We start from the raw sequence: 25,837 nt of genomic DNA, 5'->3' as shown, positions 1-25,837 counted from the left end.
AGTAAAACACATTCTGAATTTTCATTCAAATTGCAAACCAAATGTTTTTGAATATTTGAAAAAGGCATTCACTTCCTTTGTCCCCATCTCCATTTTGATGTGTCGGTACACCCTGATTTCTGTTACAATTGGGGCAAGCTCAAACAACCCAAAGTCTTTTCTGGTATGACTCCAGCCCATTTTTTTTATCAAAACGAACACATTTACAGATGGTTCAAAATCACTTAGCCACACCAAAGCTTTGCAGTTTCATTCATCAGCATAAAAAAAAACCCTGTCTATTTAAGTATGCACTTTAAAACTGCCAAGAGTTTATATTTCTTGGCAGAAGAAATCTGAAGGCTGCCTCAAGGATGCCACTATTGTATTCCTTTGATATAAACTGAAAGGCTGGGAGAATTTACACATTCACACCAGGTGGAAGGTGTGGTTCTAGTGGACAAAACACAGGAACTCCTACATTTTAATCTCGTCTCATTGTGACTTCTTCTATGGCCTTAAGAAATGTAATTAATTTCTCTGTCCCTGCCTGCCAAGCTATAAAAAGGTGTGCTATATATACATTTCTGGTTATGGGAAGTAAGCTTTATCAAAAAAGTTGGTCTTGTAATGTGATCTAAAAAGTAGTCAGATTCGGGATTATTCTAAATTCCTCTGGAAGAACATTTAACATCTAGCACCTCTCACTCCAAAACACTTGGTCTTTGCTTCTCAAACCTTTCATCCTGGGTCTTGCAAGCTGCATTGCCCCAGAAAGTGCAACTTTCTTTCTGGATCATAGCTAGAGGTGTGGTTACTAATACAGTTTGATCCTGAGCTGTCAAAGTCTTTGAAAAGCAGGACCAAGGCTTTGAACTGGTAATGGAGGCAGAATGAGAGTCACAGGAGTAATGGTCTCATGATGGCTCAAGCCCATTGAGAGGACAAGCCATCATATTCTCTACAAGCTGAAACGTCTATATTACTTCAGCATTTACCACGTCACTGAGTGAATTTAAAAAAACAATAACAGATCCTATTACAAATAGAATAGGGCAAATTTTCCCAGAAAGCTGAAGGTGGAAGAAGTCATTGCCAATCCTGAATGACACTGCCACTATCTCTACCTAGGCATGCAGGATCAGGGAAGAGCCCAGCAGGACCACAAGAATTCACGCCCTTTGGTACAACATTGCAGGTATCTGTGATGGAAGAAAATGACAGTCTAACTTGCATATAGGGCTGAAAAGAAAAGAATGTTAGAATTTTGCTGAGGAGTGAGTTGATGCCACATGCTTAAGTGAAGATTACTCCCCCCAGACAGGAAAGAGTAACGCCAGAAGCACACCCAGAAGTCCACGTGTGCTCACTGAAAGATGTGAAACAGATACCTGTCTACTGGGAACTGGTCCCTCTCCCTCCTCCCACTGGAAGAGCCATCAGATATTATCAGATGGTCCAATCAAAAACACCTATGGAAACATCTTGAAATGGCTTATCATCAAAAGCCATGGTCAAGTTTTAATGCCTGGAGACTAGAAAAATAAAACACAGAATTTTGTGAATGAAGATAGAAACGATGAGTGTTAAAAATGAAAAGGAGGAATGATAAGATTCTAGTTTCCATGAACAAATAAAGTGATTATCTGAATGCCAACCCATTAATGTATAACATCCACCAACTTTGCCCGTATGATTTCTGTTAATTAGCGGTGTAATGCACTTTGTTAGTATTTAGATCATGTATTTTTTGCAAATGAAAGGTCTGGAGTGTGCTTCAAATGATTTTTTTTTAATCTGATTTGACATCACAAAGTAGTACAACATGTCTGAGGCATATGCCAACAATAGCCAGTATTTCAATTAATATTCAAATGGCACTCATAGTTTTCTCAGCAAAGGGAGCAGAGGTGTGGAAATGCAAATGTGTTAAATAATTTGATGTTACAGCGTTATCGAGATCTGCTGTGTTATTTCCTGGACTGACTAAAATTAGAAAAATGTCGAGCACAGAATGAGTATATGACACAGACTAATAGAAGATCAACCCACACACACTGGGAGGTATTTTAAAGATAATAATACATGACTCATTGGCAGTTGCTTAGCTTTCAACCTTTTATCAAGTAGACTGTTCAGAAATTATATAAATAGCAGGCTTGATAAAAATCAAAGGCGAGGGAAAGAAGGAAGCCTCAAAATCAAATGAAGTGATGTGCAAGAGATTATTAAAAAGCAGAATCAGATCAACACCTTTGCAAAATAGCTTCCAAAATTAAATGTCAGGTTTTTCTTTGTGCAAGAGAAAGTAGTGGGCACTGAGCAGATAATTTCAGAGGAGAAACTGGATATCCTAAAGAAATTTGCTTTGCCCTTAACATTTTCAAGGGGGTGGAGGGAGGTGAGAAACCAATATTCTATCCAAGGTGTGGATAGCTGTGGAGAAGATCAGCCCATTATGACAGGTCCCGGGGAATGGAAGAGTGGAGAGGAAACAGGGGGAAAAGATCAAGGAGACCAAAAATGACTGACTTTTTTTTTCATTTATGTGTTCTTGAAACTTTCATAGATCCAGGTCCCATTTAGACATATTCCAGCCAGGAGTGGCAGGATAGTCGCTAACATTTTAGGTCCTGAATCTACAACTGAGCCTGGGTGCCCATCACTCACTGCTGGTTGTATGGTTCTCTAGCTTCATATTTTCACTGTAGAAATAAATGTGTGCGTATCATCTAGGGCAGATTGGAAGAGGCCCTGGAGGTTTTTCGCCTTCCTCTGTAGCATGGGGCACGGGTCACTTGCTGGAGGATTCTCTGCTCCTTGAAGTCTTTAAACCACGATTTGAGGACTTCAATAGCTCAGACATAGGTGAGAGGTTTTTTGCAGGAGTGGGTGGGTGAGATTCTGTGGCCTGCGTTGTGCAGGAGGTCGGACTGGATGATCATAGTGGTCCCTTCTGACCTTGGTATCTCTGAATCTACTCACATGCTCTATCATATTGTAACTTCCCACAGTGGATTATACCAGATAACCAATTTACTGCTACAGAAGTATACTGTAGAGAGATTTTTCTCTTCTGAAGCCATTGCCCTTTTTCGCACTGATACTATACCGGTTTGCCGAGTTCATGCACCCACTAATATACACCTCTCATCACTATTGATGGAAGTTGTGCATGTGTATTAAAGACTAACAGACTTTTTGATTAGGAATTCCACACTGGGGAGACTTTGAGGGCAAAGAAAGAGTACAATTATATCTCAACATAAGCTACATTTTTGACAGAGAACGGTGCTCATAAGCAGCCAGATAAGATGATACTACATCTGTCTATTTTTTCATCCCACTTTAAGGAAAAAAAATGCCTGAATTTCATACTTGAAGCATTTCAACTATTCTTTCTTTAAATGTCTGGTCCTTATTTATCACATCTGTCACAATTTTCCCCTTTAAAAGGAATGTTGAACTCATGAAATGTGTTCTGTTGACAACCCAGGAATACCAAATTTATCCCCAGAAAAATGGAAGTATGGGAAGGACAGTACCAGCTTCACTCCAATGTCCTGCTCTTCTGCACCAGCCGAGTTCTTAAAGGACCACTGGCCACTGCATTCCACTTTCTATAGTCATTTATACACCTGCTAAGAGAACATAGATGACTACCAGTTCGGACAGGTAGTGTTACCCAGTCACTTGGCAAAGGTGTGAATGACTAAAAAGGGTGCACGACAGTGGAGTATTCAGACACCACACATCAGAGAGCAAATCAGCTCTTTGACCACTGAGCCCTTGGTCTCCTTGCTGACACTGCACTTAGTGCCAACTGTGAAATTATGTTTTGAAATGGGAATATCTGTGCAGTAGAAACCAGACCAAGGTCATCAACACACTTTATTGTGCCAATGTGGCTATGTTATGTTACTTTGCAGGTGCTTCGGATTTCAAGTATCTTTGATAAATGTAATTAATTTCATTTTCATCAACACACAGTTGCCCTCTACGAGATCTTCATAGAATATCTGAAGGGATTGTTTTTATGATATACGGATGATTGTTTAGTCAATATTTTATGCCTCTCATCTTTTAATCTCCACATTTTACAAATAAAACAGACATGTTGTAATATTAGATTTCTTGTGTAAAAGATTTGGCTCACTTTGGAGAACACCTGTGACTCCTCTTGCTAATCTCGGTCAACTGCTGTAACCTCTCTTACTCGTACAGATAAAGCATCAATTTAGTTTTGGATTTAATGCAAACAGGACCATTGTGTTTTGAGAATGTTCCAAAGCTTGCTATTGCAGCAATCTGTGACCTATAAATAATGCAAGACCTTTTCTTTCTCCTAATGACTTCAGTTCAAGCACAAACCCTGAAAGATGGAGGCCAAAATTTATATTGCAGTCGTGGAATTCAATCTATTTCTGGTTCTACAATTGAATTATGAATCAGAGTTTGTTCACTCTTTTGTATCAGCCCCAACCTCCACACTTCTTCCCTTCGAGTGAAAAATACCCCTGCTTTTGAACAATTATCCTTTTTTCATTTTGATATCAAAGGCAAAATAAAGCCTGGCTAATCTGAGAAGCCCTTGTGTTTTGTTTTAGAAGAAAGCAAAGGGTGGGGGAGGAAGATGATCTTTTTATTTGTGACCCCTAACCTTTGAACCACAACCTCTTTGCCACTAAAGCATTCAACACCTCATTTAATCTCTCCTCACTGCATTGGCACAACACTGAAAAAGGAAAAAAATAATCTGGGGACTTCATCAATTTTTCATGAATTTTCATTTAGGCCAGAGCCCCCTCTTACACTGGTCGATAGATCAAGCTGCTGTCATATATTTAACACCTGGGGCTACAGCTGTTATCTCTGGGGACTACCACTGACTCAGGCTAGATCAGAGACAGCCTGAGTCAGTGTGAGGACCCCTTATGCTCTTTCTGTTCCTTACAAGTGGCGCCCTAGTGCTTGAAACTGAAATCCTACCTACAGTAGTTACTGCCAATGTGTCTCCCAATATTCCCACTGGAAAACTCCACACCATAGTTTCAGGCATGTCAATGTTTTGCTTTGTGAAAAAAAGTGCTTTTATTTTCAAAGCATTTAAAAAGTACGGAAGGCATTTCACAAAAGACAGATTACTTCAACCCTACCATTTATACCAGATTATTTAAAATGCTCCCAAGCACATTTTGGGCAGTACACTTATGATGCTTCTAATACCAACTCTATATTGCATACAAATTCTATTTGTGGTATTTAAAACATACAACCTCAAGATAAACACATTTTTCTCTTTTGAATAAAACAACTATTTGCTGTTGGTTTAAGAGCACAGTGCCTACTATTAATGGTTTAACTATTAAAAAAAACACACACACATAATTCCCACACAGATGTCAGATCAATGATGTTGGAATTAGTTTTCTGGTTAGTAGGAAATTCTTACTAAAATACTAACCCAAGCATCAGTCAGCATGATTGAAATGCATCACATCAATGATGAATTACGCTTTCAAATGAAAATCTTTATGAGTAAGACTTTTTTTTTTTTAGTTTTCTTTAGGAAAACTAAGACAGAAACCAAAGGCCCCAATACAGCAATGGATTTAAGCACATGCTTAACTTTAAATGTGTTTTTAAGTTCTTTCCTAAAGAGGGATACTTCCTTGAATCATGGCCCCTTGTAGTTCTAATGATTTCCACTAAACAAAGGAATATGAATAAGTTCAAGGATCATGGTGTTTTTGTGGTAGGTGCCCATACAAAACAGTAGGAAAAGGAGACACGAATGAACCAGTTAGCATGAGCAGTTTACCTAACAGTAATTTGAGACACTAATAAAAACAAATATTTATTTACAAAGTGCCCCTTCTGAAAGGGATTGTTCAGCTTCACATTTTTAAAGCAATTTAATTTACAATTTAATACAGATATTTAAATAATTCACTATTGATTAATTACCAAAATAGAAGAGAGATTCAAGTATTTTTAGATCTGTAAAAAGCAGCAGTTTCCCTTTTGCTACAATTAGGATCCACCTACCCTTGAAAAATGATCCATTTCAATGATTGTCACAAAAGGACCCCACTAGCTCCTCTTTATCTGGTGTTGAAAAAGGTTTAACTGGTAGTGTAGAGACGACAGTTTTCAACGCCATTACAGATAGCATGAGTGAGAGCTGGCAGAATGTGGCCTATCATGCTTTCTTTTAACAGTGCTGTAGTGTCCCAGCTACACGAGCAGATAAACTGTTTTTAATTCAGCAACTGGAGCAGTGCGGGGGCACCCACTGATGACAACAGTTATCAGCAACAGGCCATTTCTATAATGGAGATCGACTTTTAGAAAGTCTCCAACAACCTATAAACAGTTATGATGCACAAAGCTTGATGTAAAGCCTTAAAGGGGCTGTTGCCTACAAATCATTTGGAAATTTATTCTATATCCATGAGAATAAAAAAAATAGACATTTGAATGAGAAAATACATGAACTGTCACAGTAAACTGGGAAGAGTTGAGTAGTTTTGCAGTCTCCAGTAAGAGCTGCATCCCAGTCAGGTGCATCAAGTGACAATCTTTTTACACAGGTGTCCAACATAACGATGTTGTTTTGAAGCAATGCTACCTAAACTATAAAAGATGTCTAGGTCACAATGTTAATAAGGATGTATTTTACTGAGTCTATAGTCCAGTGAAATCAATAGATCCTATTCACAAAGTGAGTAAGTGTGGCAGAATCTTGCCCTTAAATCATGAACAAACATGTTTAAAAATTTTCTACCATCCATTATGAAGTCCCTCATACCATCATGTTTCAGTTCAAGCAAAGACAAAGCATCATTTAATTTAAATGGCCCAGGAATGTTCCCTTTAATCCCCAAAGAGTTTAATTGGAGAATTCAGTCAGTTAAACTTCAAAGGTACAAAAACAGTAAGATAATCTGGTGTCAGTTGCACGATGCCTTTACAGAAAGTTTGGCTATGGTTTCAGCTCTCAGATTTCATGTTCTGTGATCCTTCCCTAAAACACCATCTACAATGAAACCTGGTCTTATTATTTTTGCAGTCTTCTGTTATCTGACTTTTAGTTCATGCATGACCTGCCACCAGCTGCAGTGGTTAAAATCGTAACTCAGGAGACCAAACAGTTTGTAACTAGAGACTCTCAGCAGTCATTATAGTAGAGATCAGTAAGATTTGATGCAATAAAAGCATACTTTTATTTTGAAGCAACCAATCATTTTGATGACTCAAGGTGCAACTGCACCAGTTTTTCTACTCTATATCCAGACAGTAGATGTTTTAATCTTAACATCATGTACCAGGCAAATCTGCAAGTTAAGAAGCCAAAAATTTCAATCATGTTTATACCTGTAAGAAAGACAACATAACCTCTCTCAGAGATCTTAACAATCATGCATGTGAATAAAGTGCTCAGAAGAGTAATAATCTAATAGTGTTGGCTGGACACACACACACAATTTAGGTTTCTTCAAACAGCTTTGCAACCTTTCTCATGCTCTCCTTCTCTGCAGCCCAAAAATGCCTATAATCCTAAACTGTGCAAAACTGTGTGATGCTTTTGTGATGGGGACAAGTCTTCACTGAGGACTTGAATGAAAACTATAAACTACCTTTCACGTATGATTTGAAAAAGCTTTGAAAGAAGGTTCTATGAAATGAAAGGTAATGCATTGGCCTACCCTGCACTACTGTTGAGCTCCCATACCATCTGATCATTAGTTCAAGGGAATGTCCTTTCTGTAATGTATGAAGATAATGAAAAACTGTCAAGATTAACTAACATATAGCATTGTATACGCAAAAGTCAGTTGAAGCAGGAGAAATTCTTTTAAGGAAACTGAACCAGCAGTTCTTCCAATATCCTTCAATTACTTCTGGTGGTTTCAGATATGAACGCCTTCCCTTATTCAAAGACTATAACTGACATCAGCCATGGAGAAGGTAGCTCTTACCCTCATACAAGGGTGGCTGTATGACAATGGAGGGAGTTGGAAATTGGAAGATTAAAAATGTTAGCCACCTAGAAAAAAAGAAGCAGGCAAAACACTTGGGTCGCAGGTCAGCAAGGCATTTAAGTACATGCTTAAGTCCATCCCTCTTCACCCTAAGTGCTTAAGTATGTGCTTACCACAGAAGTCAATGGGGCTTAAGTTAAACACATGTTTAACGACTTTGCTGAATCAGGGCCTTGCAGCCTCCCTGTAGTGAAAAAGAAGTCTAAGAAAAGAATTGTGTTTTTTGCTTTTTAACTATTTTTTAAAAATGCATAGCCAGCATTAGCTGATTTAATTTTGCATGCTGAAATTTACTTTTCTTTCCCTGTTTCCTTTTAACCCAGATAATTAATTAGGGGCAGTTAACACATAGCAACTTAACATTTTGTGAAAGACAAGCTTCTTTAACATGCAAATAAAATGACCTTGTTTCAGCTTGTTTACTTGGAAGCAGAGCATTCATGCATGAACTCTCAGTAATTTCAAATTCTCTAAAAGATCTGTGATGACTTCACTGTTACATAAAGCCGATCAATAGGAATAAGACTGTTCTAGATGTATTGAGAAATGGTTAACAATTATCACATGCCAGTCACATAATGAATGAGACCTGCACTGAGTTTTTGGCAGAAGGGATCTCTGAAAGGATTGAGGCTTTCAACAGTACAGTACATGAGTTACCAGACTGGAAACTGACTACTTCTGGAGAAGTAACAGATGACCTAATAAGGAGAAAGAGACAGTGCACCCTTATATTAAATGATATTTTTCATGTTATGGTTCAGTATAACCAACTTTACCCATAATTTCAAAATTAGACTACTCATTAAAGGGAGAATAGGCTTCCTCCATGCTACTGTCAATTATGATTATACACAGACAAGAATAGTACCTCGATGTAAATCATATATTTTGCATGGTCATTGCGACTGAATAGATGTGTGTGGAAACAGCTTGGCTAAGAGTAATAGTGAAAGGTAAAATGACATGCTTATCCACATTTATCATCTGCTAACTTGGTACTACATGAGAGGGATATATGTTAACATCAAAACAACCACAAAGTTTTACATGAATTTTAGAAGGTGGTGATCATATTTTGGACTACTTACATGCTACTTCCAGAGATGCATTGCGACTCACAGCTTCACCAAGATAGTTCCTCGCAACACAAACATAACTTCCTTCATCAGGTTTGCTCCTGCGTCCATGTACAATGCGTAAGAAAAATAAAGATCCGCTGGGCAGCAGCATACGGTGGGAACGGGGGTCATCTTTGTCAGTCTCCACTCGCTCTCCATCCTTGTACCATTCAATAGTGGGAGTTGGCCTTCCCTCAGCCTTACAGTTCAGAGTTGTTGGTTCTCCCTTAGAGACTATCACATCTGAAGGATGCTCAACAATCCGCGGTGGAAAGTCCTCCTGGCGAAGACGGGATCCTGGAGACAAAGGACAGGGAGAAAAAAGGTTTATTTTTTTTTAATTTTTCATCTTAATAGGTGGGTTCTCACTGCTAGGCTCTCTTAATGCAGCAGAGGGGTTTCCAAGCATTTGAGCATGTGTGATGGCAGCCATCTTGGCTGACACACTAAACATTGAACTAGGGACCTCCAGAGCTAAAACTCATGAGCTGCTTCAGCTGAAGCCAAGGCTTTGTAGAGATTTTAGACAAGGCTTTGAGATTGTAACACAATCATATATTCTGCAAATGGGGCACAGAGGGGGACCTGTAACACACACTCGCCCGTGCGTCCAGTAATCTTTCTGAACAACACATACCTCTGGATACCAATGCCCTCCCAGACTGCACTCACAGCTGTTGCTCTCTTGCTCTTTCACCTGCCTGAATCAAGAGATGTGCACATCCAAAATCACTGCATTTTGTGCCTGGGCCTCAAGACCTATTGGTTAATATGTCTCTACAGATGTGTGACTATGTTTTGTACCCCTATCACACAAACAACTAGAGTGTGGAAAGAACAAAGGCTGAAATATGACAGCTGTCCCTTCCTTTGCTCATTTTTATTGCCATAGTTGGGAGGATTTGAGGTTTCAAAAAGTACTGACTCATACATGCTCCTTATTTACATTACAAAAAAAAAAACAAACCCTCAGCTATGAGCTTTAGAAATTCCCAATTAATCTATAAGAATAAAAAAGAAACAGCTTAAAAAGACATTTCTGACACTGTTCTCTATGACGGGAGATTCCACATCCCTTTCCATTGTTTTTTTTTCTACTACCTTCTTAATTTACAACTCTTCTGCTTTTTTTCCTCCTTGACCTCCTCCCTGCTCGCAAGCTCTTTCCCAGGATAGTTTGTGAATTTACCATAGGAATGCTGTATGACAGTGATATACCTTTAGACACTTCAGTGGCTCATTCTACCCTTTTTATTTCCCCCTGAAATCTCTACCAAGGGGTTGCTGCGGTGCAAAAATAAAAGCCATCCCTGAAATCTATACGCTACAAAAACACTTCCATCTGTCAGTTGTGCATTGTATTTGTATAACTCCTTTTTAGTTCATACATCAGTTGGCTGAGACTCTCATCACACCTATTAGTAAGTGAGATGTGTACCAGGTTACAGACGAGAATACTCAACAAAATAATTGGCAGAGACGTTTCTAGAACCCAGGACTTCTAGTATCCTGCTCTAACTATTAGGTACATACTTCCTTCCTACAGTTTCAGTTAGAATCTACAGTAAATTGGCAAACAAGTCCTCTTCTGAAAAAGGGCCCTAATTTTTCTCCAAATCCCCTCTCATAAAAAGGAAACCAATCTTCCTAATTACCAGCACAAATTACCTTTAGCTAGTACAAAATGCTAAAAATGCTTGCAATGGAGCTGTCAATCTAATGTCATTGCACAGAACTTCTTAGACTCAAGTAATGTCACCTTCAGCAGATCCATGAAACTTACATGCTTCAACTTTCAGACTGAGGATTCTACAGTGCATTAGTAGTTAGGAAAAAGATTTAACATCACTATGTTTCAGAGAGTATACATTTGAAAATATCTTCTATGCCTCATTTGCCCCCAAGGTTCTGAGAAATAAGGTTACATTTCACATATCACAAAGTTTGTCCACCTTTGGAATTCTGTTTTACTGTCATCTGGATCATTAAACTGAGGCTTGCCCTAGAAATAATGACAGATTTCAGAGTAGCAGCCGTGTTAGTCTGTATCCGCAAAAAGAAAAGGAGGACTTTTGGCACGTTAGAGACTAACCAATTTATTTGAGCATAAGCTTTCGTGAGCTACAGCTCACTTCATCAGATGCATAGCAATAATGTGTTATACCAATGCTGCAAATCTGAGCTCTTTTAGTAGCTACAGCACCTTTTTTAACCAATACAGTAAAATTATCTGGTTATCTGTTCATCATTGCAAAGCCCAAAAAGAGATTGTGAATGATATGGCCAGAGTATGTTAAGAAAAGATATGTTCCTTATTTCATTTAAAATTTAGCTGGAGAATTTGTAATGAGAAAGCATCATTATTCTCTGCCAAGACAGGAATGCAAAGCATTAGCAATATTCACTAAAATAAAAAGCATGAATTTCATATATATCAGTATGCCAGACTGACAAATAGAAGAAGAACATTGGCAAAAGGCCGGTATAATACACACCATACAACTTTTTAACATATTTCTTAAATATCCCTGAACAATTCTTGTTTTTCCAGTACTAATTCTGTGTTCGCTGGGGACTTCCAATATTGCCATTACAACTAGTCAATATTTTGGGTATTTCTGAATTTTTGATGAATTTTTTTTCAACCAACTCAGGTGAAAATATTTTAAAAGCTCAAATTGTTGACAATATTTTTAATGAAAATTAAAAAAAAAATTGACCAGCTCTACGTACCAAAATACACGGTGGTTTTGATACACAAATGCTTGCAAAGGATTACAAAATTGGGGGAAAAGTGGAGCAAAGGATTAAAGGCCTGATTCGACCCCTCTTGGAGTCTTCCTTTGGTTTCAGCGGGGTTTGCATTTGTTCCCACCTTTCACCTCATGAGGCTGACTTCAAATCCTTCCTTAGGGTCATAATAAGACATATGCACGATACTTCAGTACTCTTCTACACTGATGCAAAATTAACATACTGTTTATCTCATTCTGGCCTGATAAAGTAGCCTCTGGTGAAGAAAGATCCAGGAATTCGGCAACACAAGTATTGTCAGTCACGGCTGTGGGGTGCATAGGCAGACTGGTGTGGGGAAGCTTGTACAGTTCTTCCTGGACCATAATGTTACCTGGATCTGTCCAGTGCTGAGAGTCATTTCACTTTCAGGAAAAAGAGCACCATACTCATTGTCACTCATTTATTATTTTAAAGTGGCATAAATTGTGATCTGAACAGGAGCAGCTATTCTGAATATTACTGATTTTATAAAAAAATGACTATTGTCTGCTTTCTCTGGCAAATATTAAAATGATGAATGTTAAAAGGTCTGTCAATGGCCTTCACTAGTACTTTAATGCATACAGAGTCACTTGGGGTACTTTTTTGAGGGGGGAACAGAAGAGAGAGAGATGATGGATTTTATTTCTGCCCCATATCTATGTAAGAGCACAAGTTGTTTCACTGAGGAAGGCAGTTTACTTTGTGAACTGCACTACCCATGCAGCACCATTTTCATTAGTTTTTTCCTCAAAGGATTTCCACCACATGGACTTTGCATGCATGCGTGCAAAGCTGAATTACCCCTGGATTTAACAGTCCCTAAATACGCATTGCCATGAGGGACTGCAACGATTCCAATTTAGCTGTTACACTCTACTGAGTCAAAACACACCTTTGCAGAAAGCCACGACAATATGAATGGTTTCAGAGGAACAGCCGTGTTAGTCTGTATTCGCAAAAAGAAAAGGAGTACTTGTGGCACCTTAGAGACTAACCAATTTATTTGAGCATGAGCTTTCGTGAGCTACAGCTCATAGCTCACGAAAGCTCATGCTCAAATAAATTGGTTAGTCTCTAAGGTGCCACAAGTACTCCTTTTCTTTTTGACAATATGAATGTATACAATGGACCATGATGGCTACTCCAAAGAAGCCTGTAAGTTTTAGCTGGGAAAAAGTGGGCAGGTAAAAAGCCTCTAAATATATATTTAAACAGTATATTGTAATGGCTCTACTGTGCCTACAGTAATCTGATCTGTTGTGCATTAGCATATTATCATTTATTAGGGGGCTTCAGAATTACAGTTTCATATATACCCAGAAGGGTAACCAACATGGCAGATAACTTTTCAGCGTCACCTCTTCATTTCCTAGCTTTAAAGGGGCTAGTACTATTTTAAAAAGACTCCTAAGGCTGTCACAGTATCTTCCATTATTATTATTTTCATTGCAGTGGCAGACAAAATACGTTGGGGACTACTGAAATCTAGAGGAAGTCATGGCCCTCGTCCTGAACAGCATACAATCTAAAAAGATCATTACTGATATACAATATTTTGCTCCTGAAAAATCGTATTAGGAATGACAAAAATTATAAAGAGAAATCATGTCACACTCCACTGAAGTGAAGCCACAGGATCAGTCTGGCGGATAGGAAAATTTCCCAGAAGACTCGAGGAACTTAGAATCAGTCAAGACCCTTGCAAGAAGTGACAAATTAAGGATAAATGCTGATTGATTTGCAGATCTGACTCCTCACTGACAGGAGGGCCAGGACCCAGCAGAGCTTTGCTCTAGGGAGCAGGCTGATACAAAAGAGAGGGGCCCAGAGACATAAGAACTCGGGATTCCGTTTGGGATGGGTACAGACACCAGCTGCTTCTTGTGTTTGAGTATGTAGGCATGTGACCATGGTATATATTATGATCTTAGAAACCTGTAATACACAGCATAGGATCATACTATTAAGTGAACAGGACAAACCAAGCACTCAGGAGCTGTACCCATCAGAGAATCACAACACGAAATTGCAGAAAAAGCACTTCCAAATCCATTAACTGAAAGGAGAAAAACAACATGAGCGCTGCCCTTGGCCCTAGGCTAATCCTTTGCTACCTTAGGCTAATGCTTTGTTGTTACCCCTGGGGTGGGATGTGTAACAAGTTGTTTACTGAACATAATTCAGAAGTTATTAACATCACATAAAAACTCTGAAGAAAGTACACAACAACAATGTTGAATTAAGGAACAATGATGCCTTGGACCATAAGCATCATGACATAATAATAGATACCTGATGCAACACTTTACTAAATGAACATAACTACCACCATGCAGAGTTTTTGTTTAACGTTGCATCAGGATCAACCTATACATCAAAAAACTGTGAAAGTATGAAAACAAGAAGTTGAGAGAAAAGACTCCACTGTTTCTTGCCACCTTCACATCACCTACAACACTGTTGATAACATAGTCTAAAATTCCACTAGGCAGTTGCTTGCAGCTCCAACATGTAACAAACAACAACACATGCCCCAAATTCATCTAACTCACAGTCTCACACAAAACCTTCATAATGACCTTATTCGTCCTCATATCTAGAGATCAGCACATCACACCATCCATTTGGAAAGTTATTCTGCCTTAATGTTGTTGAGGGCACCATCATTTTTGCACAAGGGCACATAGAAGCCAATAGAGCTACAACAATTTATATTAGAGTACCATGGGGCAGTGTTGCCTTTCAAATAACTTCTATACTGTGTTGGGGCAGGCACTGGGGGCAATAAGTGCAGGAGAGCTACCAGTGACATCAAAAGTAAGCTACCAGGGACAATTCAGGTTCTTTCACAAAATACGTATTTGGGGCAGATCCTAAATTGCGATAGCTTAATTGAAATCAATGGAGGTTTTGCAATTTACACCAGTGAGGATCTGTCCCTCACTTTTCACTATTGATTTAAATGAGTTTTCAAGGCTGTCACTCCTCCCTGAACAACTATCACTACTGTCAACTAGCATTCTTCTAACAAAGGAATCACTGTTGAAAATAAGGTGGCCTGCAAGGGGCCACTAATAAAATAGTATTAATTCACTTCACTTATACCACATAGTAACATGCCACTTTAAATTAATAAATTAAGAAGATCTGTACTTTGTTGTCCCCAGTTGAATGTCCCCAGTTGAAATAAGTGCAAAATATTAAGTTTGCTAAGCTTTTTTAAAGCACACACTTTCAATTTAAGAGACAGCATTGAGTTAAAGGAAACAGATAATAGGAGAAACTCCTAACATAAGGAAAGAATATTTACCATCTTTCTAATATCTAACTGGCTATGGACCACATTTATGAGGGATTTACTTTACATTTCAGATTTTTAAAAATGCCACTCAGAGCAAGGCAACCGGTGCACTGAGGTAAACTCATAATCTAGCTTTAAACTTACGAACTCAAAAAGTAACCACTTGGTAATGACATTTAAACACTGGTAACAAACAAAGATAGGTTTGAGATACAATGCAAAAATATGTAAAGTCATGTTAATGGAGACTATAGGGACAGAAATCAAAACTGAAGAAGAGAACTGGAGAAAGTGGGCAATTTTACATATCTTGGAAGTACCATCAGCCAAGTCGGTACTAGTTCCAAGGAAATAAAATGATGAATCAGGAAGGAAAACGCTGCATTTGGAAGACTCAAAAACATCTCCCTCAAGACAAAACTGAATGCGTACAAAGCAATTGTTATTGCCATCTCAACATATAGCAGAGAGACATGGCAATTTACCAAGAAATATATGCAAAAGCTGGATGCATTTCATCACAAATGTCTGAGACAAATATTGGGAATAACATATAGACTCATAGACTATCAGAGTTGGAAGGGATCTCAGGAGATCATCTAGTCCAACCCCCTGCTCAAAGCAGGCACAATCCCCAATTTTTTTTGCCCCAGATCCCTAAATGGCCCCCTAAAGGATTGAACTCACAACCTGGGTTTAGCAGGCCAATGCTCAACCCACTAACCTATCCCTCCCGCCCTTCCTAGAGATAGGAAGAAAAATGAAGAAGTCAGAAAAATTACTGGACAAGGTACACTTCCACAAATAATCTACAAAAGAAGACATCAGTGGCTGGGACACGTGCTGAGAATGGAAAAAAATGCTTACCAAATACTGCCCTTGAATGGAAGCCAGAAAATGCAAGAAGAAAGAGAGGAAGACTGTGAATAACATGGAAATGAACGGTTCTGAACTACATCAAGTACCTCAACATGAAATGGGAAGATTTAGAGAAAAGGGCAGTTGACAGGCAAGGATGGCAAATGTGGGTAGCCCAATGTGCAGCAAAGCATGGGATGGATTAAGGTCTAAGGTCTGACCTAGACCTAGAATGCAGAGCTCCACCCAGCACACCCCTTCTTGGGATGGAGCAGACAAACCTTCTTAACTTCTCTGCTGGCTCCTGATTGGTTAGTATCTTTTCCTGGCCTTTCTAGGCCCCTAGAGGATGAAGTCTTTTTGGTACCCAAAACTGAATGGACTTTTCCTCGGCAAGGGGGGTGTCAGAGTACTGATGCGTGTTGTTGGGGGGAGGAGGGGGCAAGGAGACACAGAGAGGGCCAGATAGATCCCTCACACTCACATATCTACTTGTGAATATAGTGGTCTTCGTTTAAAAAAAAAAAGTCAACATTCGTCAAGTAATCATCTTGTGATATCTGAGATAGTGTACCACTAGGCTTCTCTATACAGATTCCATAGTCTGCTAACTATCACTAAATGTTGACTTGTTAAAAGATGACTAATGGTAAACACTGTCGTTCTTGCAATAATAATTGGTGGATTTATGATAAGCTGTCACTTAACTGCATGAGTAATCAATTCACATCCATTTGTATCTACCTTTGTGTTAATAACTTCTTCTATGGTTACTAATAACTTCAGTTGAACTCCAGGGTAGGAATAAATGGCAAAGTTTCAGAATGGAGAGGGGTAACTAGTGGTGTTCCCCAAGGGTCAGTCCTAGGACCAATCCTACTCAACTTATTCATAAATGATCTGGAGAAAGGGGTAAACAGCGAGAAGGCAAAGTTTGCAAATGATACTAAATTGCTCAAGATAGTTAAGATCAAAGCAGACTGTGAAGAACTTCAAAAAGATCTCACAAAACTAAGTGATTGGGCAACAAAATGACAAATGAAATTTAATGTGGATAAATGTAAAGTAATGCACATTGGGGGAAAAAACCCAATTACACATATAATATGATGGGGGATAATTTAGCTACAACTAATCAGGAGAAAGATCTTGGAGTAATCGTGGATAGTTCTCTGAAGATGCCCATGCAGTGTGCAGCGGCAGTCAAAAAAGCAAATGGGATGTTAGAAATCATTAAAAAAGGGATAGAAAATAAGATGGAGAATATCTTATTGCCTTTATATAAATCCATGGTATGCCCACATCTTGAATATTGCGTACAGATGTAGTCCCCTCATCTCCAAAAAGATATACTGGCATTAGAAAAGGTTCAGAAAATGATAAGCGGTTTGGAATGGGTCCCATATGAGGAGAGATTAAAGAGGCTAGGACTTTTCAGCTTGGAAAAGAGGAGACTAAGGGGAGATATGATAGAGGTATATAAAATCATGAGTGGTATGGAGAAAGTGAACAAGGAAAAGTAATTTACTTGTTCCCATAATATAAGAAATAGGGGCTACCAAATGAAATTAATGGGCAGCAGATTTAAAACAAATAAAAGGAAGTTCTTCTTCACTCAGCGCACAGTCAACCTGTGGAACTCCTTGCCTGAGGAGGTTGTGAAGGCTAGGACTAGAACAGGGTTTAAAAGAGAACTGGATAAATTCATGGAGGTTAAGTCCATAAATGGCTATTAGCCAGGATGGGTAAGGAATGGTGTCCCTAGCCTCTGTTTGTCAGAGGGTAGAGATAGATGGCAGAAGAGAGATCACTTGATCATTACCTGTTAGGTTCACTCCCCCTGGGGCACCTGGCATTGGCCACTGTTGGTAGACAGGATACTGGGCTGATGGACCTTTGGTCTGAGCCAGTATGGCCATTCTTATGTTCTTAAGGACTACAATAGGCCCTCAATCAGGCACAGCCCTGTGCTGGAGGTGATGTCAAGCTGCCACAGGACAGTCTCTATCTCAAAGAGGCAAAATGCTGTCCTTAGCTGCCAGATGTACAGAGGCAGCACTCCCACAACTACATGTCTGCAAATGGTGGCTCTTACTTTTATACCTAGATACAAATGGGAGTGGATGTAATAAATTTCCTAAACTAAAAAAGGTAAAGAGAAATAATAAATCAAACAAATAGAGTCAAAGTAGTAGTATACATTTATTTGTAATCTCTTTCCTATTGTTTTCTCATTACTATTATAGGACCTTTTTTCCATAATGTAAGGACACATTACCTAAATCCCCATAAAACTGGATTTTTAGAAGTTAAAAAACATTTAAATGTAAAATCAATAAGCCATACTCCCATAGCAGTAAGTCACTCCAGAATATGCATTAGTAGACTATTGGTGCACTTTTCAAGTGGCTGAAGGCACTCATCCTTCAACCTGTACCCACAGAATAGCCTACGATGTAGCCCGTAGGCTTGCCTTTATTGTATTCATTGTGTTGCCTTCATTATATTCATCTGTTACACAAGAAACCTACAGTATCCTGTAAGACATTAGCTGAAGCATAAGTTAGCATAAGTGTCATAACCCTTGACATAGATCAACGGTTACCTTTAAATCTTAGGAATTAAGAAGAGCTTGCTCAATGGTAGGAGATAGAATATTTCAGTAAGTGCTACCACAAGGCACATGAAAGTAATAACCACAAATCCGCTTAAGCAAGGGGTGACAGATATGATCATGAGCTGAAATGGTAGTTACACATATCAATATAGTATCCTATAGAAGAAGGACACCTCAACATTAGTAGGGTAAGGAAAAACAAGTAAGAAAAAGGGGAAAACCCGTACTGAATATGCATTAGATATAAGGGTGTCAGCGTAACATATTATAAAAGTTGCATCCCAGCTTGTGAGGGTAGAAGAGAAAGAGATGTAGCCTTTGGAAGGGGCCCAAATGATGGCCACTGGTGATGATAAGGAAGATGATGGTAATGAGGAATATAATGGCTAACATTTCAGGTTGTTGTGCAAGGGATGGTGTAAGTATATGGATGTGCAGATGTACATTCTGTAATCTATCTACCTTACTTGGAGTATTGACTACTCTTAATATTTGAAAAGTGACACAATATTCATTTAAATTTGAAAATTATCTTTTCACTAACCCTTGGATGAATCAAAGCAAATGTGTTTTGTATGAGCTTTGTTGTAGAGGTGCAGTGATATCCATACGTGTCTCCTAGAAAACATTTCTATCTAATCTACTACATTGCCCCAGAATTAGCATATGAACCGAGTAAAATGTGTTGCTTTCTACCTATTATTGTTTTGCAAGACTTTCAATTAAACCAAAATAATTTGCTTGCATGTATAAAAGCAACATATTTCCCATAAAAAACACAAAAAGAAGTAAAATAAATAAAACCCCCTCATTTATGAATCATTCCTGTACAATTAAGTGTAAGATGCTTTCATAGAATCATAGAATCATAGAATATCAGGGTTGGAAGGGACCTCAGGAGGTCATCTAGTCCAACCCCCTGCTCAAAGCAGGGCCAATCCCCAATTAAATCATCCCAGCCAGGGCTTTGTCAAGCCTGACCTTAAAAACTTCTAAGGAAGGAGATTCTACCACCTCGCTAGGTAACGTATTCCAGTGTTTCACCACCCTCCTAGTGAAAAAGTTTTTCCTAATATCCAACCTAAACCTCCCCCACTGCAACTTGAGACCATTACTCCTTCTCCTGTCCTCTTCTACCACTGAGAATAGTCTCACTGAACTTTATAAACAAACTAAGTAGCCACGCTATCTCACACTAAACAACAAATGTATATAGCCCAGAGGCAGACTTATGAATTTGCCTTATATCTCACACTACCACTATTCTGAGTCGGAGGGGAAAAAATCATCAGAAATAAACTGCTCCCCCCCACACTATCCTCCCCCACACACTTCATGCTCCTCCAGTCTTGATTTTATTACTTTCAGACAAAAGTTGATTTGATTCATTAAACCTGCTACTTGATGGTAGGCACTTCCCAAAACCAGCAGGTTGTCATACGTGAACAGCAGTAATATAAGCAGGCTAAGTTCATAGCAAATTTTTATTTCTCAAATCACCAGACCATTCACGGTTATTGGAATAATGGCAATTCTTAAGGAGGCACAGATTATACACCAGGGAGGATGCTGATTTCACTATAAGCACTGAGCAGTTTAAAAGAAAAACAGAAAAAATACATTAATTTAACTATCAACAAAATATACAGAAAATACTTCATAATACAGTTTTCAGTCTTGCCTTCAAGGCCGTCTTTAGCTCTGCTACTCTTTTTCCTACCTGACTTTGTCAACTTTTTGTACACTAGCCACCTATTTCTGATCAGTGTTAGTGTGAAAAAAGAAACACACATTTGTAGATACAAATGTATAATAAAGGCCTCCTTACATAAGTTTATTGGAAGATAGTCACACAGTTACTGCCCACTATCCTACTTTCAAATGCCTATGCTGATTATTCCACTTAGAAAGTACTTATGAGCCACACTTATTATCCACATCTCCTAGATATAATGAATAAATATGTTGTTTTCACGACCTTCTTAACTAGAGAATTGGCTAAAAGATAGCAGAGATCCCATATAGAGATCCAGTCAGTCACATGCTAGTTGGAACAAAAGATAGTGTGAAAATTCAAGCTAATGAAAAAATGCAACTGGAGCGTGAGCTGATACAGTGGTATCAGGCTACCTGATTCTCATAGATGCATTCCTCTAGACGAAGTGTCACAGTGAAGATTACATTTGTAAGCTTTATAGTTTGCAATTTTTTTGCAAATCTTGGCAAAAGTGAAAGGACTCTGATATGTTTCCATGGAAGGCACTGAGAGTGAGCTGTGTCAAAGTCTGTGACAGCTTTTCCTACTGCAAAATTAACCCATTGAACAGCACACCCTACTTTCCTCAGAAAACTGTTTCTACAAGACATGCCACCTTTCCTGCACTGGAAGTTTCCTTAGGACTGAGGGAAAAAGTTAAAACAGTCCTTCAAAAATCTCCAGGAGAGAAAAATCTATATCTGCTATTAAAATATTTACCAAATGTTATGGAAAGAGTGATTTTATTAAGATTCTGTTATACAAAATTTTGACTTATTAGTGCGATAAACCAATTTTAATAGGAAAAATACTTAGTAAACGCACAGACCTGCTCCTCATTGTAAGTGTGGGAAGAATAATTTGTCAGTTGTAATATAAGCAGCCAGCCTGTTGTACTAAGAGTCTTTTCTAAAACACTTTTGCAGAGTACACTTAGTCCACATATCTATTCAGGGGACACCATCACAGGGCCTAATCACATCAGCCACACTATCGTTCACCTGCACATCTACCAATGTGATATATGCCATCATGTGCCAGCAATGCCCCTCTGCCATGTACATTGGTCAAACTGGACAGTCTCTACGTAAAAGAATAAATGGACACAAATCAGATGTCAAGAATTATAACATTCAAAAACCAGTCAGAGAACACATCAGTCTCTCTGGTCACTCGATTACAGACCTAAAGGTCGCAATATTACAACAAAAAAACTTCAAAAACATACTCCAATGAGAGACTGCTGAATTGGAATTAATTTGCAAACTGAATACAATTAACTTAGGCTTGAATAGAGACTGGGAGTGGATGTGTCGTTACACAAAGTAAAACTATTTCCCCATATTTATTCCCCCCCGAACCACGGCTCCTCAGACATTCCTGTTATCTGCTGGCAATGGCCCACCTTGACTATCACTACAAAAGGTTTTCTTCCCTCCCCCGCCCCCACTCTGCTGCTGGTAATTGCTCATCTTAAATGATCACTCTCCTTACAACGTGTATGATAACACCCATTTTTTTCATGTTCTGTGTGTATATAAATCTCCTCACTGTATTTTCCACTGTATGCATCCGATGAAGTGAGCTGTAGCTCACAAAAGCTTATGCTCAAATAAATTGGTTAGTCTCTAAGGTGCCACTAGTACTCCTTTTCTTTTAGTCTTTAAAATTTGCTGTTTCCACCACAGCGGCTGCATGTTGTTCACACATCCACTTCTCACACATGCCAATGCTAATCAGGAGTCAGTGCAAATTTCACTACCTCTGCAAAGTGGTATAAATAGCCCAAAGCATATGATTATCTATAAATCATTCATATCCTTGGAGATGAAAAATATTATTATTAATACACGTCAGTACTGCACAGAAAAATTGAATCAATTTTGTTTGGTTGAACAGAATTTCACCCAGATTAATTCAAACAGGATTTCTTTTGTTTCCTCATTTCTTACCCTCAAGTTACCTCAGATCTCTGTTTTCTCTTGACAACTAATTGTTATGTTATCATTGTAGGGTAGTCTGGTTTGGGGAATGGTGTAGAAATTAATCATACACTATACACTTGGTTCATCAAAAGAAGATCACAGACACTTATCTTTATTCACCTAATTCCATAACTCACATTTATTTAGTTGGTAAAACTTTCCTACCGATAGACTTTTGCTTTTGAGCTTAAAATAATAGAGACTCATTTCAAGGTTTGCAAAAAGAAAAGGAGTACTTGTGGCACCTTAGAGACTAACCAATTTATTTGAGCATAAGCTTTCGTGAGCTACAGCGCACTTCATCGGATGCATACTGTGGAAAGTATAGAAGATCTTTTTATACACACAAAGCATGAAAAAATGGGTGTTTATCACTACAAAAGGTTTTCTCTCCCCCCACCCCACTCTCCTGCTGGTAATAGTTTATCTAAAGTGATCACTCTCCTTACAATGTGTATGATAATCAAGTTGGGCCATTTCCAGCACAAATCCAGGTTTTCTCCCCCCCACACCCACAAACCCACTTTCCTGTTGGTAATAGATTATCTAAAGTGATCACTCTCCTTACAACGTATATGATAATCAAGGTGGGCCATTTTCAGCACAAATCCAGGGTTTAACAAGAACGTCTGGGGGGGGGGTAGGAAAAAACAAGGGGAAATAAGTTATCTTGCATAATGGCTTAGCCACTCCCAGTCTCTATTCAAGCCTAAGTTAATTGTATCCAATTTGCAAATGAATTCCAATTCAACAGTCTCTCGCAGGAGTCCGGTTTTGAAGTTTTTTTGTTGTAATATCGCAACTTTCATGTCTGTAATCGCGTGACCACAGAGATTGAAGTGTTCTCCGACTGGTTTATGAATGTTATAATTCTTGACATCTGATTTGTGTCCATTTATTCTTTTACGTAGAGACTGTCCAGTTTGACCAATGTACATGGCAGAGGGGCATTGCTGGCACATGATGTGTGGGAGGGGGTGGGGGGGAGAAAACCTGGATTTGTGCTGGAAATGGCCCAACTTGATTATCATACACATTGTAAGGAGAGTGATCACTTTAGATAAGCTATTACCAGCAGGAGATTGGGGTGGGGGGAGAGAAAACCTTTTGTAGTGGTAAACACCCATTTTTTTATGCTTTGTGTGTATAAAAAGATCTTCTATACTTTCCACAGTATGCATCCGATGAAGTGAGCTGTAGCTCACGAAAGCTTATGCTCAAATAAATTGGTTAGTCTCTAAGGTGCCACAAGTACTCCTTTTCTTTTTGCGAATACAGACTAACACGGCTGTTACTCTGAAACATTTCTAGGTTTGAGTTCCATGAGTGTTCCACTGTGTTCCCCACAATATGACATGATAAATTCACTTCAGGCAAGAAAATATAGTGGGAAAAACATTTTGAGCTATGAAAGGCAGTATGAATTGGGGGAGGTGGGGAGGGGGAGAAAGGGCTTTGTATCTGAAAAAAATGCAGGTAACAAGAGTACCACAAAGACAATGGGTATTTGCTCACTCTTTTCATCCAGCACAACTAAAGCAAAGCAGCTCATCCGGAGAGATTCTCTCAAAGCCATTTCTGGAATTTAGCAAAGTTAAGTATATTCCTGACTCCTCTCAGCATGCTTCCTTTCTGATCTTTTTCCGATCAAGGATGAGTGGAAAACAGACATCTTATCAAGATTTCCCAGTCCATCCTTTGCTACAGAACTAACATATCATTGCAGCATTGGGATGATAACAATGGCTTCTTATCAGACAGTAAAAGGACTTCCTTCACATCTCCTTGCAGATCACTGTGAGAACCAAAGGCTAATTAGGGAGAGCTGGTCAGGCTTTTAGAATAACTTGCTGATACCCACCCAGGTCCTGGACCCACACCATTTATTGAAAGAAATATGACTCAGTATCAGTTTTATACATTTTATTAAAACTATTAAACAAAAATAAAATCAAGTATCATATTACCAAAGCTAATCTACTGTTAACAGTATTAAACTAAGAGTATAGAACACCTGTCAAATCAATAAATCGACAAGTTGTTATCAATATTGGATTGGAATTAAATAACCAAATTAGTTAAATAATTAGATTCATACAACAAATTCATTCTTATAAATTCCAAGAAAGGATCTAAGGAGGTGGTTATCTGGTTGTAAACTCCAACTAGATTCATTATAAACCCCAGCTGGTTAAGTATTTTAATACCAAAAACAAATCACCATCTAAAATCTGGACCACAACCTCAGAGCCAATTACAAAGCCTCCTTCTCCAATCTGAATTCTTGAGTGGTAGTTAACCCTTTTCTCCCCCTCCTCCCTAACAGAGATGTTATAATATAGACTTTTACAGAATATTTTGACAAGCAGAAGTTTGACAACTCTTATGTACAAAATTTTGCACATGACAATTGAATTTTAGGACTTTTCAACACATAACATGTTTTAATGAGCATCTTTACAAGACTGTGTTTAGGGCTGCTTAAACCTGGAAAACTTCCTTTCAGGTACTTTCCCTTTGTGGACTTTATGGGTGCTCGAACAAACATGCATCCCCATGATCATACTTTCACATCCTAAAATGATAGGATGAAAAGACAGGGACAAAACACAGAAACAGAAACCAGGAAAAATAAAACACTTAACATAACGGGGTTCACAAACTCTTTAGCTTCCATAGTCTACTGGACTCTAACAGCTTAGTAGTTAGGAATTGCACTCAAGAAGCCAAATAGTAATGTTAGTTGCACAGCACTTCTTACTAGCAAGCTTCCCTCTGATGCAGCTCAAAGGTTGGCTTGTCTGGTCCGGATAGCCTGTTTTTTGATGTCTTGACTTTCTCTCCGCAAGCTGGGCGGACTTATGGTTCCAGGAACATCAGTCTTCCTCCAGGTGGCTTTTTGACCTGAAGGTGAGGCTTCTCATTCTTGTCCTTGATTTTTATGGTTTATGGTCTTTGCTTACTTCACCTTTCAGTGCCTCCCTTTAAAGACTTCCGTCAAATCAGGTGCGAGGCCTACCTTGAACCCAGGCAACTTGGTCAGCTTTAGTTAATGTCAACATGGAAAAGTCCTGATTAAGCCAATAATTTTTTAAAAAAACAATGTTTTGTATAACAAACACAGTAAGACTATGCACAGTAAGACTATGACCTCCCCCTTCCCTCCCCCAAATTCCAAAAATACCTAAAATGAAACTACTTTTGAGGAAATTTTCATGGCCTTGTCTGGGTGAAAAGGTCTTAAGATAATATGTCACCAGTTTATGGAAAGTTTGAGCCAAAAAAAACCTATAAAAATAACTAACTGAAAAGACTGTTGCAACAGCCATCCAGCCGATGTTCATCCATCATAAAAATAAACTTGAACATCTTATGTGTGCATGTCATCATTCTTCTT

The 25,837-nt window shown here is 38.6% G+C and overlaps 1 protein-coding gene across 11 annotated transcripts in view; it reads right to left on the bottom strand.

Moving 5' to 3' along the window:
- Positions 1–25,837, bottom strand: part of ROBO2 (roundabout guidance receptor 2) — a 639,395-nt gene that overhangs the window by 570,100 nt on the left and 43,458 nt on the right. For all 11 annotated transcript variants that reach the window (XM_073303863.1, XM_073303872.1, XM_073303897.1 and 8 more), the window contains exon 2: positions 9,116–9,442. In XM_073303863.1, coding sequence (XP_073159964.1) covers positions 9,116–9,442 — 327 coding nt within the window. The remainder of the gene's footprint in view (positions 1–9,115; positions 9,443–25,837) is intronic.

This window comes from Lepidochelys kempii, chromosome 1, assembly GCF_965140265.1.
Source record: "Lepidochelys kempii isolate rLepKem1 chromosome 1, rLepKem1.hap2, whole genome shotgun sequence".
Lineage (NCBI taxonomy): Eukaryota > Metazoa > Chordata > Testudines > Cheloniidae > Lepidochelys > Lepidochelys kempii.
The sequence above is the reverse complement of the archived record's forward strand: the minus strand, read 5'-3'. Positions and strand labels throughout refer to the sequence as shown.